We start from the raw sequence: 12073 nt of genomic DNA, 5'->3' as shown, positions 1-12073 counted from the left end.
CTTTGATTTCCCTTTCAGGAACCACGCCTCCTGGGCTCTCAAGCTGTATGTTTTTGCAGGGCTGGACATATACACACATATGGATACATACACAAATATACACATCCCTCTTTGGGAAGGTTACATGTCCCAGGTCCGGCCAATCAACATTTTCCTGATGCCATAAGTTGAGTCCCTATATCCAGGGCCCAGAATAATCTGAATCCAGTTCAAATCCTAGATCTTTCTGTCATAGAAGTCAATATATTTTCTTTTATGTTTAAGTCAGTCTAATCAGAAGAACCCTATGTAAAAGAGAAAGTTTTTTTTTTTTTTAAGTGAATATAGGACTTCCATGAGCTTTCCTGGTAGCTCAGATGATAAAGAATCTGCCTGCAATGCGTGAGATGTGGGTTTGAATCCTGGGTTGGGAAGATTCTCCTGGAGAAGGGAACGGCAACCCACTCCGGTATTCTTGCCTGGAGAATCCTCATGGACAGAGGAGCCTGACAGGCTACAGTCCATGGGGTTGCAAAGAGTCAGACATGACTGAGTGACTTTCACTTTCATTCTTTCACTTTCTTTAGGACTTCCACTCATGGCAGTATCAAAGATTAGGCTTTTCTGGTGGCTCAGATGGTGGCTCTGCCCAGATTTGATCACTGGGTCAAGAAAATCCCCTGGAGAAGGAAATGGCTACTCACTCCAGTTTTCCTGACTAGAGAATTCCATGAACAGAGGAGCCTGGTGGATACAGTCCATGGGGTCGAAAAACAGTCAGACATGACTGAGCGACTAACACTTTCACACGTAGTAAAGGACACTCAAAAAATTCTTGATAAAATACTTTTAAAAAACTTTTAAATGTATGGATCAGCTTACAGAAAACAAAAGAAGTCCTCAGAGTCCAGGAACAACAAGAAAATATATATACCTGGATATTAGAAGTAGCAGACACAGAGCATGAATAAGTATGCTTCTTATGATTAAATAAATAAGAGAACCTCAAACGAAGGACAAAGAAACAAAAATGACAGGAAAATTAACTCAGTGTAGATAGACATCTCACAGTGATGGAGCAAGCCAGGGGACAGTGGAATACTATCTTCAAATGCCAAACTATCAACATGGAATTAAATACCCAACCTATTTTTCAAGAACAAGAACAAAAAAAGAAAACATTTTCAGATAAGTAAAACTGAATGTTTAAAACAATAACTTTGCTTACAGCAAGAAATACATGATATATTTCAGGAAGAAGAAAAGAATTCCAGAAAGATCTCCAACATACAAAGACCACCATTCAGGAAAGAATGATGAGAAGAAAAAATAAACTTGTGGATAAATGTAAACAAATATTGCATTTAAAAAAATGTTTAATGTGTTGATTTAAAAAGCAAGACAGAATTAAAATACTGGAATAAAATGACATACAAACTGGGAAAGAAAGTGATCAATGTTAAAGTATTCCAAGATCCACTGATTAATTTAGACCTTTTTGAGTTGAATATATAAATATATACTTTCTTTTTGTTGTTGTTTTTTCAATTTTTAATTTTTTAAAATTTTAATTGAAGGCTAATTACTTTACAGTATTATGGTGGTTTTGTCATACATTCACATGAATCAGCCATGGTTGTACATGTATTCCCCATCCTGACCCTCCCTCCCACCTCCCTCCCTATCCCATCTCTCAGGGTCATCCCAGTGCACCAGCCCTGAGCACCCTGCCTCATGCATCGAACCTGGACTGGTGATCTATTTCACATATATACATGTTTCAATGCTATTCTCTCAAATCATCCCACCCTCGCCTTCTCCCACAGAGTCCAACAGTCTGTTTTTTATATCTGTGTCTCTGTTACTGTTTTGCATATAGAGTCATCGTTACCATCTTTCTCAATTCCATATATATGCATTAAATATACTGTATTGGTGTTTTTCTTTCTGACTTACTTCACTCTGTATAATAGGCTCCAGTTTCATTCACCTCATTAGAACTGATTCAAATGCATTCTTTTTAATAGCTGAATAATACTCCATTGTGTATATGTACCACAGCTTTCTTATCCATTCGTCTGCCGATGGACATCTAGGTTGCTTCCATGTCCTGGCTATTGTAAACAGTGCTGCGATGAACATTGGGGTATATATGTCTCTTTCAATTCTGGCTTCCTCGATGTGTATGCCCAGCAGTGGGATTGCTGAGTCATATGGCAGTTCTATTTCCAGCTTTTTAAGGAATTTCCACACTGTTCTCCATAGCCGCTGTACTAGTTTGCATTCCCACCAACAGTGTAAGAGAGTTCCTTTTTCTCTGCACTCTCTTCAGCATTTATTGTTTGTAGACTTTTTGATAGCAGCCATTCTGACTGGCATGAGATGGTACCTCATGGTGGTTTTGATTTGCATTTCTCTGATAATAAGTGATGTTGAGTATCTTTTCATGTGTTAGCCATCTGTATGTCTTCTTTGGAGAAATGTCTATTTAGTTCTTTGGCCCATTTTTTGATTGGGTCGCTTATTTTTCTGGAATGGAGCTGCAGGAACTGCTTGTATATTTTTGAGATTAATTCTTTGCCAGTTGTTTCGTTTGCTATTATTTTCTCCCATTCTGAAGGCTGTCTTTTCACCTTGCTTATAGTTTCCTTCATTGTGCAAAAGCTTTTAAGTTTAATTAGGTCCCATTTGTTTATTTTTGCTTTTATTTCCATTACTCTGGGAGGTGAGTCATAGAGGACCCTGCTGTGATTTATGTCAGAGAGTGTTTTGCCTATGTTTTCCTCTAGGAGTTTTACGGTTTCTGGTCTTACATTTAGATCTTTAATCCATTTTGAGTTTATTTTTGTGTATGGTGTTAGAAAGTGTTCTAGTTTCATTCTTTTAAAGTGGTTGACCAGTTTTCCCAGCACCACTTGTTAAAGAGGTCGTCTTTTCCTCATTGTATATTCTTGCCTCCTTTGTCAAAGATAAGGTATCCGTAGGTACATGGACTTATCTCTGGGCTTTCCATTTTGTTTCACTGATCTATGTTTCTGTCTTTGTGCCAGTACCATACTGTCTTGGTGACTGTTGCTATGTAGTATAGCCTGAAGTCAGGCAGGTTGATTCCTCCAGTTCCATTCTTCTTTCTCAAGGTTGCTTTGGCTATTCGAGGCTTTTTGTAATTCCATACAAATTGTGAAATTATTTGTTCTAATTCTCTGAAAAATACCATTGGTAGCTTGATAGGGATTGCACTGAATTTATAGATTGCTTTGGGTAGTATACTCATTTTCACTATATTGATTCTTCCAATCCATGAACATGGTATATTTTTCCATCTATTTGTGTCATCTTTGATTTCCTTCATCAGTGTTTTATAGTTTTCTATATATAGGTCTTTTGTTTCTTTAGGTAGATTTATTCCTAAGTATTTTATTCTTTTTGTTGCAATGGTGAATGGAATTGTTTCCCTAATTTCTCTTTCTGTCTTGTCAATGTTAGTGTATAGGAATGCAAGAGATTTCTGTGTGTTAATTTTATATCCTGCAACTTTATTGTATTCATTAACTAGCTCTAGTAATTTTCTGGTGACATCTTTAGGGTTTTCTATGTAGAGAATCATGTCATATGCAAACAGTGAGAGTTTTACTTCTTCTTTTCCAATCTGGAGTCCTTTTCTTTCTTTTTCTGCTCTGATTGCTGTGGCCAAAAATGCCAAAACTATGTTGAATAGTAGTGGTGAGAGTGGGCATCCTTGTCTTGGTCCTGACTTTAGGGGAAATGCTTTCAATTTTTCACCATTGAGGATAATGTTTGCTGTAGATTTATCATATATGGCTTTTATTATGTTGAGGTATGTTCCCTCTATGCCTGCTTTCTGGAGGGTTTTTATTATAAATGGATGTTGAACTTTCAAATTTACCACTAAAGATTGGAAAGAGATAATTGTCAAATCAGTAGAGTCAGAAAAATAGAAGCAGAAGGGGAGGAAAACCTCTATCAATTCAAAAAAGCAGTATAAAAAAAGAAAAAAAAACATAGAAAAAGCATAATAAACAGAAAGCATAAAGAAGACGGCATAATCAAACACTAAAGTTTCAGTAAGCACAGTAAGTATAAATGGACATAAATATTTAGTTAAAGATTGTCAGTCTGGATTTTTTTTTTCAGTGACAACACAAAATCTAGCAACATGTTGATTAGAGACATGCCTAAAACCTAAGGTCACAGAAGAAGTGAAAGGATAGGAGAAGGCATCATGAAACTTCTAACTAAAAAGAACCTGTTCTATAGGCTTAAAGTACTGATTCAAAGAATGGAACCATACTGACAACCACAAGATGGGTCTAATAAGACCCAGTAAAACAGCCTCAGTTTACAACTTTACTGGGAAAGCAGAGAAACAAGTCTAATAAGCTCCACCCCATGTGTGATATGTTTTTCCAAAGGTAATGTTGTTAAGAGAACAGACAAGCAGGCTATCTCTCGCAAAAAGAGAAATCCCAACCACCTCCCTGCAAGACACAAACATGACCTTTTGCTGAATTATCTGCTTGGAGCTATGTAGAAACTCTTTGCCATCCTAGCACCCAAGTCCTAGTCCTTAAACTCAGACACACACCTGCAACTATAGCACTAATGAGGCTAAAACCAGGGCAAAACATTCGAGAAACGCAAAAACCTGTGTGTATTATTTACACACTTTTCTAACCAGTGGTTCACAACTTGTCAGCGATGGCAGAGAACAGCTGACATTCACACGCGTGGCATCCCCATACGTGTGCGGTGGAACTGCACAGCCCCAAGGGTGTCGTCACTCCAACTTTCTAGCCTGCTAAAATAACAGGTCGGAATGCAAATGAGAATGACAGAAGATGATTATCTCAAGAACTGATCAATGAAAACTGAAACTTTCTCCAAGTATTGGTACATTATTAGCCACCATCTATTTTGTAAACTGGATGTGATTTCACCACTAGTCTCAGCTGCATTTAACTTGTTATCAATCCCCATTTTATCTAATTCTGGTATTCTCCCACACCCTCAAAAACACCCATCCTTCCTCTTCGGAGTGAGAAATTCACAGGCTCTCAGTTTTCAACCCTAGTTACACATCAGCCCCAGCCTCGGCCCAACTCAAAACTCTTCCTAATTTTTCTGGGGTCCCTTACATAACTGTTCAGTTTCCCAAGGCCACAAACCTAGCTACCTGATTCCCCACTTTGGCCTGTCACCATCTCAGAGTGAAAATTCCCTCTCTTTGCCAGGCTCAAATATGACAGTATTTGTGAAAGAGTTTTTCAAACCCTATACTTTCTAAATTACCATGCAAAGACGTTCTGTCATCCTCCTCCTCCTCCTTTTCCTCCTCGATTCAGTGCTATAACTAAAAATAAATAAATAAAAGCTGTGACCTAATCCACTGGCATGTGAATAATGAGCCTTGCAGAAGGGCAGGGGTCTACGTCAAATCTCAAGGAATTAGAGTCGATACTTCCAAGTGTCTCTAGCAGCTATCAAGGCTTGCAGACACCAGAAGAACCAAGCCAAACAGTCCCATGGTAGCTCCTAACTCTTTGCCTATGATAACAGGTTTATCCCCTGTTGGTTAAAAATGTGTGTGGGCCTTGTATTTACTCATGTCTGAATATGTTCTCACTCACACACCCATATATATCTTTTTCAAAATCTATTTTGTATACCTAGAAGTCTAGAAGGATACACAGCAAAATGTTAACAGTGGTTCTCCTCAGGGTGGTACGTTAATGGATGATTTTTCATTTTCGCTTCCCTGTATATGAAAAATTTTCTAGAGTGAACATGTACTGTTTTGGTAATTAAAATTAATAGATAAATAACTGCCTCCATCTTGAAAGGGAGGAGGGAATAAAAGACCTCAGTTCTAGATTGACTCTGCTACAGATCTGTGTGTTACTTTGGGGGCACAGATTATCCTCTCTAATAAGACTGGATGCTCCCTCAGGGCCATTTCTGCTATGACTTTCAAGGATCCTAACCACACCTCTGCTTGTTACTAATTATAGTTCCAACCCTCCATGACCCTGACTGAACTCCTAAGCTGCTACTCCAGTTTCTAAAGCTAAAATCTCAAGACCTTATCAGGTCCTCCAAGCCTGTATGGAATAAACAAGTGAGTCTTCATGAAAGGCCCTGACACTACTGGCTACACCTCAGTTATATCAGAAGGCCTGGCTGGGCTGAGACTAACACAGATAGAGCTCACCTTTCCAGCTAGGCAAGAATAACCCAACAGGCTTTGCTGCAGGAATTAAAAGGCAAGAGGCCTTCACATTCCTTATCATGCTGGGTTTGGATTAACTTCCCAGGGTCAAAGCAACAGCAGGATCTATAAGCAAATCCTGACAGGACACAGGGCAGCTGTGTCACCATGGAGACGGGATACCATAAACCCCACAATGTTTCAAAGAGATTTCACAACCTCCAATGATAAAGGAAATCAGAACCTGGAAAAGAAAAACTTTATGACCACTCCCTGGATGACTGTTAATAGCACCCTCCTGAGGGTACTGTTGGCAGTACAAATAAGAACCGAGTACACAGTGCGCTCCCAGGTATCAGGTGTTTCATCAACTCCTAGCTTGTGTTTCTACTCATCCCTTATTTTGTAGATTGGGAAGCTGAGGCTCAGAGAGGCCAGATAACTTGCCCAACATCACAGAGCTGATGAGCAAAAGAGCCAGGGTTTTATCTCATAGGAACTGGGTCTGAACCCTGAGTCTGACCTGAAAGCTTCCCTAGACCTTGCCTCCTCAGTGAGTACCCCTGGAGTTTCAAGGAGATAAACATGTGTTTAACCATTTGGTTGAAGGGAAGGAACTGCTACCAACCCTAACAAACAAAGCTCTACTCAAAAAGATAAACATTGAAGATGCCTAAGGTAAAAGCATAGGCTAGACACAAGTAGATCCTGAAAAGCAGTGGAGACAGTGAGGTGCTAACCATTTACACTTTCCGATGGCTGCAGAGCTGGGTCTCTCCCTGCAGACATCCATGCTCTCTCTGGCCAAGAATCCACAGGGCAGTTCCCTAAAATCCCAATCAGCACAGTGCCCAAGGGGCCAGGAGGGCCACGTCCCCCAAGCCCAGTTAGTCACTTTCCAGCTCTGGGCCCTTGAGTGAGTCATCTGACCTAAGCCTATTTCCACACCTGTAAGCAGGAAGGACAAGGAACAGGGAAGGGTGGTGCCTGGTGCACATAGCAGCTGTCCCACTGGCTTCTCCCAGAATCTCCTCTCTGAGCCCTCTTTCCCACCAAGTCTTTCAGGAGGGGACTCCAGCAGGGACCTGAAAGACCCCTGCCAAAAGAGCAAAGGTGATAGGCCAGGCTCCACCCGCCAGCCTGTTCCCTTCCTAAGCCCTGGGCACAACCCCTCCAGCCAACAGCTCCAACAGGAATGAGGCCTCTGACCACACAGGTCCCACAGCTGTGTCACCCACAGGAGCAAGCTAGGCTGAACCAGTGCCAGAAGGACCCCTTCCCACCAGCTGCTCCTCCCTGTCTTCCTTGTAAAGCTGAGGAATCCAGCTCCCAGAGAGGGGGAAGGAGGCTTGCTGCTTCTGACCTGCCCTTCTTGCTGCCCTGACCTTTCACCTCACCTGCCCGGGGCTCCCTTCACTCCTGGTTCATTTATGGGCCCTGGCGCACATAGGTAAGTGAGTGAAGCCTGTCTGAAACCCACGGGTCCTTAGTTTAGCCAGAGTAGAAGGTTTCAGGAGGAATTAGACTGGGGGTTGGGGGTCCCTTACAACCCAAGAAGGGCGCCCTAAGGGTCTCATACTAAACCTATCTGCAGGTTTGTCGGTTTCCGAGATTTTTTTTTTTTTTTTTTTTTGGTCACTTTTAAAAACTTTCCTGGTAGCTCAGTCGGTAGAGAATCTGTCTGCAGTCCAGAAGACCGGGGTTCGATCCCTGGGTCGGGAAGATCCTCTGGAAAAGGAAATGGCAAACCACTCCAGTATCCTTGCCTGGTAAATCCCATAGACAGAGAAGCCTGATGGGCTGCGGTCCTTGCGGTCGCAAAGACTCGGGTACGACTGAGCGACTAACACTTTTAAAACTTTCTTCACTCCCAGCCCCCTGTGAACACTTTTACTGCCCACTTGCGAGTGACTCAACAAGACACGAGATCCCCAGGTCTTTGGAGAGCCGTGTCCCACCCCGTCACTTCACCGCCGCGGAAACTGAGACGCGGAGACTCAGCGGGCGATGCTCCTCCCGCCACCTGCGGACTCACAGAGGGTTCCAGCGCTCGGGCAGGCGGCGGTGCAGCGAGATGCGGTCGCTGAGGTAGATGTTGATCTGGTGTAGCCGCACGCTCTCCTCCTGCAGCCGCAGCTCCTCGCCCTGCAACTGCAGCCGCACTGCCTCGCCGTGGGCGCCCAGAGCGTCCTCGGGCACCGGCGGCCGCGGCAGCACCGGGTCGCGCCGCCCGGAGCGCTGGGTGCGTCGGAGTCCAGGCTCGGCCGCCCCGGCCCCGCGCCGCGCCCGCAGCACCGAGGCCAGCCCGGCCAGTGCTAGCAACGCCAACAGTGCCAGCAGCGCCTCCCGGCCGCGCCGCAGCCCTCGCGGGCAGCGTCTCCGCGCCGCACGCCCCAACATGCGCCCGCCAGCTGCGGCCAGCGCCCGGCGCGCCCCAGGCGGCAGCGCAGCCCGAGACCCGGATCCCGGAACCACCGCGCCGCCCCGCCCCCTCCCCGCCCCACCTGCGCCCCGCCCCCTTCCCGCCCAGCCCTCCTGCAGAGGGGGCGAATATTTGCAGGGTCCCCTCGGAGAAGGCAATGGCACCCTACTCCAGTACTCTTGCCTGGAAAATCCCATGGACGGAGGAGCCTGGAAGGCTGCAGTTCATGGGGTCGCGAAGAGTCGGACACGACCGAGCGACTTCCCTTTCACTTTTCCCTTTCACGCATTGGAGAAGGAAATGGCAACCCACTCCAGTGTTCTTGCCTGGAGAATCCCAGGGACGGGGGAGCCTGTTGGGCTGCCGTCTATGGGGTCGCACAGAGTCGGACACGACTGAAGCTACTTAGCTGCAGCAGCAGCAGCAGCAGCACGCCGGCTAGCTGAGACGCGGACCTTCCTCGCCGAACTGTGGGCTTTAATAAAAAGGTATAGACTTAGTTCAGCTCCTGGCACGTCGTAAGTACTCCGTAAGTGTTGGGCTGAGACGCGGACCTTCCTCGCCGAACTGTGGGCTTTATTAAAAAGGTATAGACTCAGTTCAGCTCCTGGCACGTCGTAAGTTCTCCGTTAAGTGTTGGGCGAATACGCTGTGCTGCTGCTGCTGCTAAGTCGCTTCAGTCGTGTCCGACTCTGTGCGACCCCATAGACGGCAGCCCACCAGGCTCTGCCGTCCCTGGGATTCTCCAGGCAAGAACACTGGAGTGGGTTGCCGTTTCCTTCTCCAATGCATGAAAGTGAAAAGTGAAAGTGAAGTCGCTCAGTCGTGTCCGATTCTTCGCAACCCCATGGATTGCAGCCTACCAGGCTCCTCCGTCCATGCGATATTCCAGGCAAGAGTGCTGGAGTGGTTTGCCATTGCCTTCTTCGATGCGCTGTGCAGGGCGCTACAAATTTCACTGCCATTATCTCCTCTGACCTTTGTGCTGTTGTGTGCTTAGTCGCCCATCGTGTCCTACTCTTTGCGACCCCATGGATTGTAGCCCACCAGGCTCCTCCATCCATGGGGATTCTCCAGGTAACGATACTGGAATGGGTTGCCACACCCTCCTCCAGGGGATCGTCCCAACCGAGATCGAATGTAGGTCCAATAAGAGAGGATTGGACTACTCCGTTTTACAGATGAGGAGACCCAAGCACAGTGAGGCTAATTGACTCCAGGCTATTTCATTGAGGCCTGCAGGTATACCGACCTAGGACTTATTGCTCCCATACCTTGCATAACAAACCCTCCACTGGCTCCCTGTTAGTCAATACCTACTCTGTTTCTTATTCTTCACTTTACAGATGCCTCCAAGAAAAATGGCAACCCACTCCAGTATTCTTGCCTGGAAAATCCCATGGACGGAGGACGTGGGCTACAGTCCATGGGGTCGCAAAGAGTCGGACAGGACTGAGCGACTTCACTTTCACTTTCTTTCCAAGAAACTGATCAAAGGAATGAACTATCCCTTGAGAAAAACATGCATAGGCACCCATAACATGATTGCATACATCCCCAGGCCTTCATGTTAAGTACCCTGGGCCTTGGCTCCAGGTTTTCCCTAGGGAAGCTTGCTAGAAATATTTAATAGGGTCTAAATTATAGTGAGGCATGAGGCTCTCTCTAAGGTGGAAAATTCAAATGTGGGCCAAATAAGCCTAAGTAATCAAAATAAACAATAGTTTTCAAAATCAAAATGAATGCCAAAAGTCCATGATGAACAAAATATCAAAATCTTAAAAGCAAAATCTGACCCTGTGCTTACACAGCTCACCTTACTCACCTCATCCTGATACCAGCCCAGATTCTATATCTTGATTATAGTGGGGATTACATGGATATATACATATCTAAAAATTCACCAAGTTCTTATTTAAAACCTGTGCACTAGACCTATGAAAGTTATATCTTGGTGTTTTAAAAGCAAAAAATAAAGAGATACATAAAAAGAACAAAAAATAAAGCAGATTCCCTAGCCTCCAGGACAAGTGCTGAAGTCCTCAGTTTGCCAGGAGAGGCCCCCAGAATGTGACTCCAAATTCTGTAAGCCTATCACTGGGGGTAGAGGAGGCATGGTTTCCAGGCCTTTGCACAGGCTGTTCTCTCTGTTGGAAAAGCTTTTTCCCACCTAACAAACTCCTACCCATCCTTCAAGGCCCTGCCAAAAGCCACCTCCTCCATGAAGCCTTCAGCAATTCCACAGCTTTTTAGGTAAACGTATTTGAAGTTCACATTATCCTTTTGTATATTAGTCAGAGTTCCACACAAGAAACAAAGCAGTAAAAGATACATTGAGATTTATTGCAAGAAACTGGCTTATGCAGTTGTGGAGACTGGTCAAGCAAGTTCAAAATCTGTAGGGCAGGCCATCAGGAAGGACAGGCTGAAACTCTGTGACAGTCCACAGGCAGAATTTATTTTCTAGGGCAATCTTAGTTCTGCTCATCAGGGCTTTAACTGATGAAATCATGCTCACCTAAACAACCTCCTTGCTTAAAGTCAACTGATCATAAATGTTAATCATATCTACAAAATGCCTTCAAGACAACATCTAGATTATTGTTTGATTGAGTAACTGAGGATTAAAGCCGAGCCAAGGGGTCGGGAAGATCCCCTGGAGAAGGAAATGGCAATCCATTCCAGTACTATTGCCTGGAAAATCCCATGGACAGAGAAGCCCGGTAGGCTACAGTCCATGGGGTCACAAAGAGTCAGACACAACTGAGCGACTTCACTTTTCACTTTCAAGGTGACACGTCAAACCGGCCATGTCTATTAGTTTCCGAGAACTGACATATCAAAGTACCACAAACTAGGTGGCTAAAAACAACACAGATTTATCCCCTCAGTTATGGAGGCTGCTGCTGCTAAGTCGCTTCAGTTGTGTCCGACTCTGTGCGACCCCATAGACGGCAGCCCACCAGGCTCCCCCATCCCTGGGATTCTCCAGGCAAGAACACTGGAGTGGGTTGCCATTTCCTTCTCCAATGCATGAAAGTGAAAAGTGAAAGTGAAGTCACTCAGTCATGTCCGACTCTTTGCATCCCCATGGACTGCAGCCTATCAGGCTTCTCTGCCCATGGGATTTTCCAGGCAAGAGTACGGGAGTGGGGTGCCATTGTCTTCTCCGTTCTGGAGGCTAGAGATCTGTAATCAGTCTTATTAGCAGGGCCACAGTCTCCCTGAAGACTCCAGGGGAGAATCTCTTTCACCCTTGTCAGCCATCCTTGGCATTCCTTGACTGCTTTACTCCAATCTCTGCCTCCAAACTCATATGACACTCTTATGATTTTGCCTCTTTGTCCCTTCTACTTATCTTCTAAGGGCTCTGGTCATTGGATGTGGGCCACTCTAATAAAGGCAGAATCTACAGGGCAAAGACTAATAGAGTTTTGCCAAGAAAA

The 12073-nt window shown here is 44.8% G+C and overlaps 1 protein-coding gene across 3 annotated transcripts in view; it reads right to left on the bottom strand.

Moving 5' to 3' along the window:
* Positions 1–8668, bottom strand: part of GALNT12 (polypeptide N-acetylgalactosaminyltransferase 12) — a 34539-nt gene extending 25871 nt beyond the window's left edge. The window contains exon 1 of one of the 3 annotated variants that reach the window (XM_070794822.1): positions 8241–8668. In XM_070794822.1, the coding sequence (XP_070650923.1) occupies positions 8241–8605 (365 nt within the window). In that variant the 5' untranslated portion in view covers positions 8606–8668. The remainder of the gene's footprint in view (positions 1–8240) is intronic. The other 2 variants (XM_070794821.1, XM_070794820.1) reach the window with 2 other exon arrangements.
* Between the last annotated feature and the right edge of the window lie 3405 nt (positions 8669–12073).

The sequence above is a fragment of the Bos indicus genome, chromosome 8 (genome assembly GCF_029378745.1).
Source record: "Bos indicus isolate NIAB-ARS_2022 breed Sahiwal x Tharparkar chromosome 8, NIAB-ARS_B.indTharparkar_mat_pri_1.0, whole genome shotgun sequence".
NCBI lineage: Eukaryota > Metazoa > Chordata > Mammalia > Artiodactyla > Bovidae > Bos > Bos indicus.
This window is presented reverse-complemented; position numbering and strand designations above follow the sequence as displayed.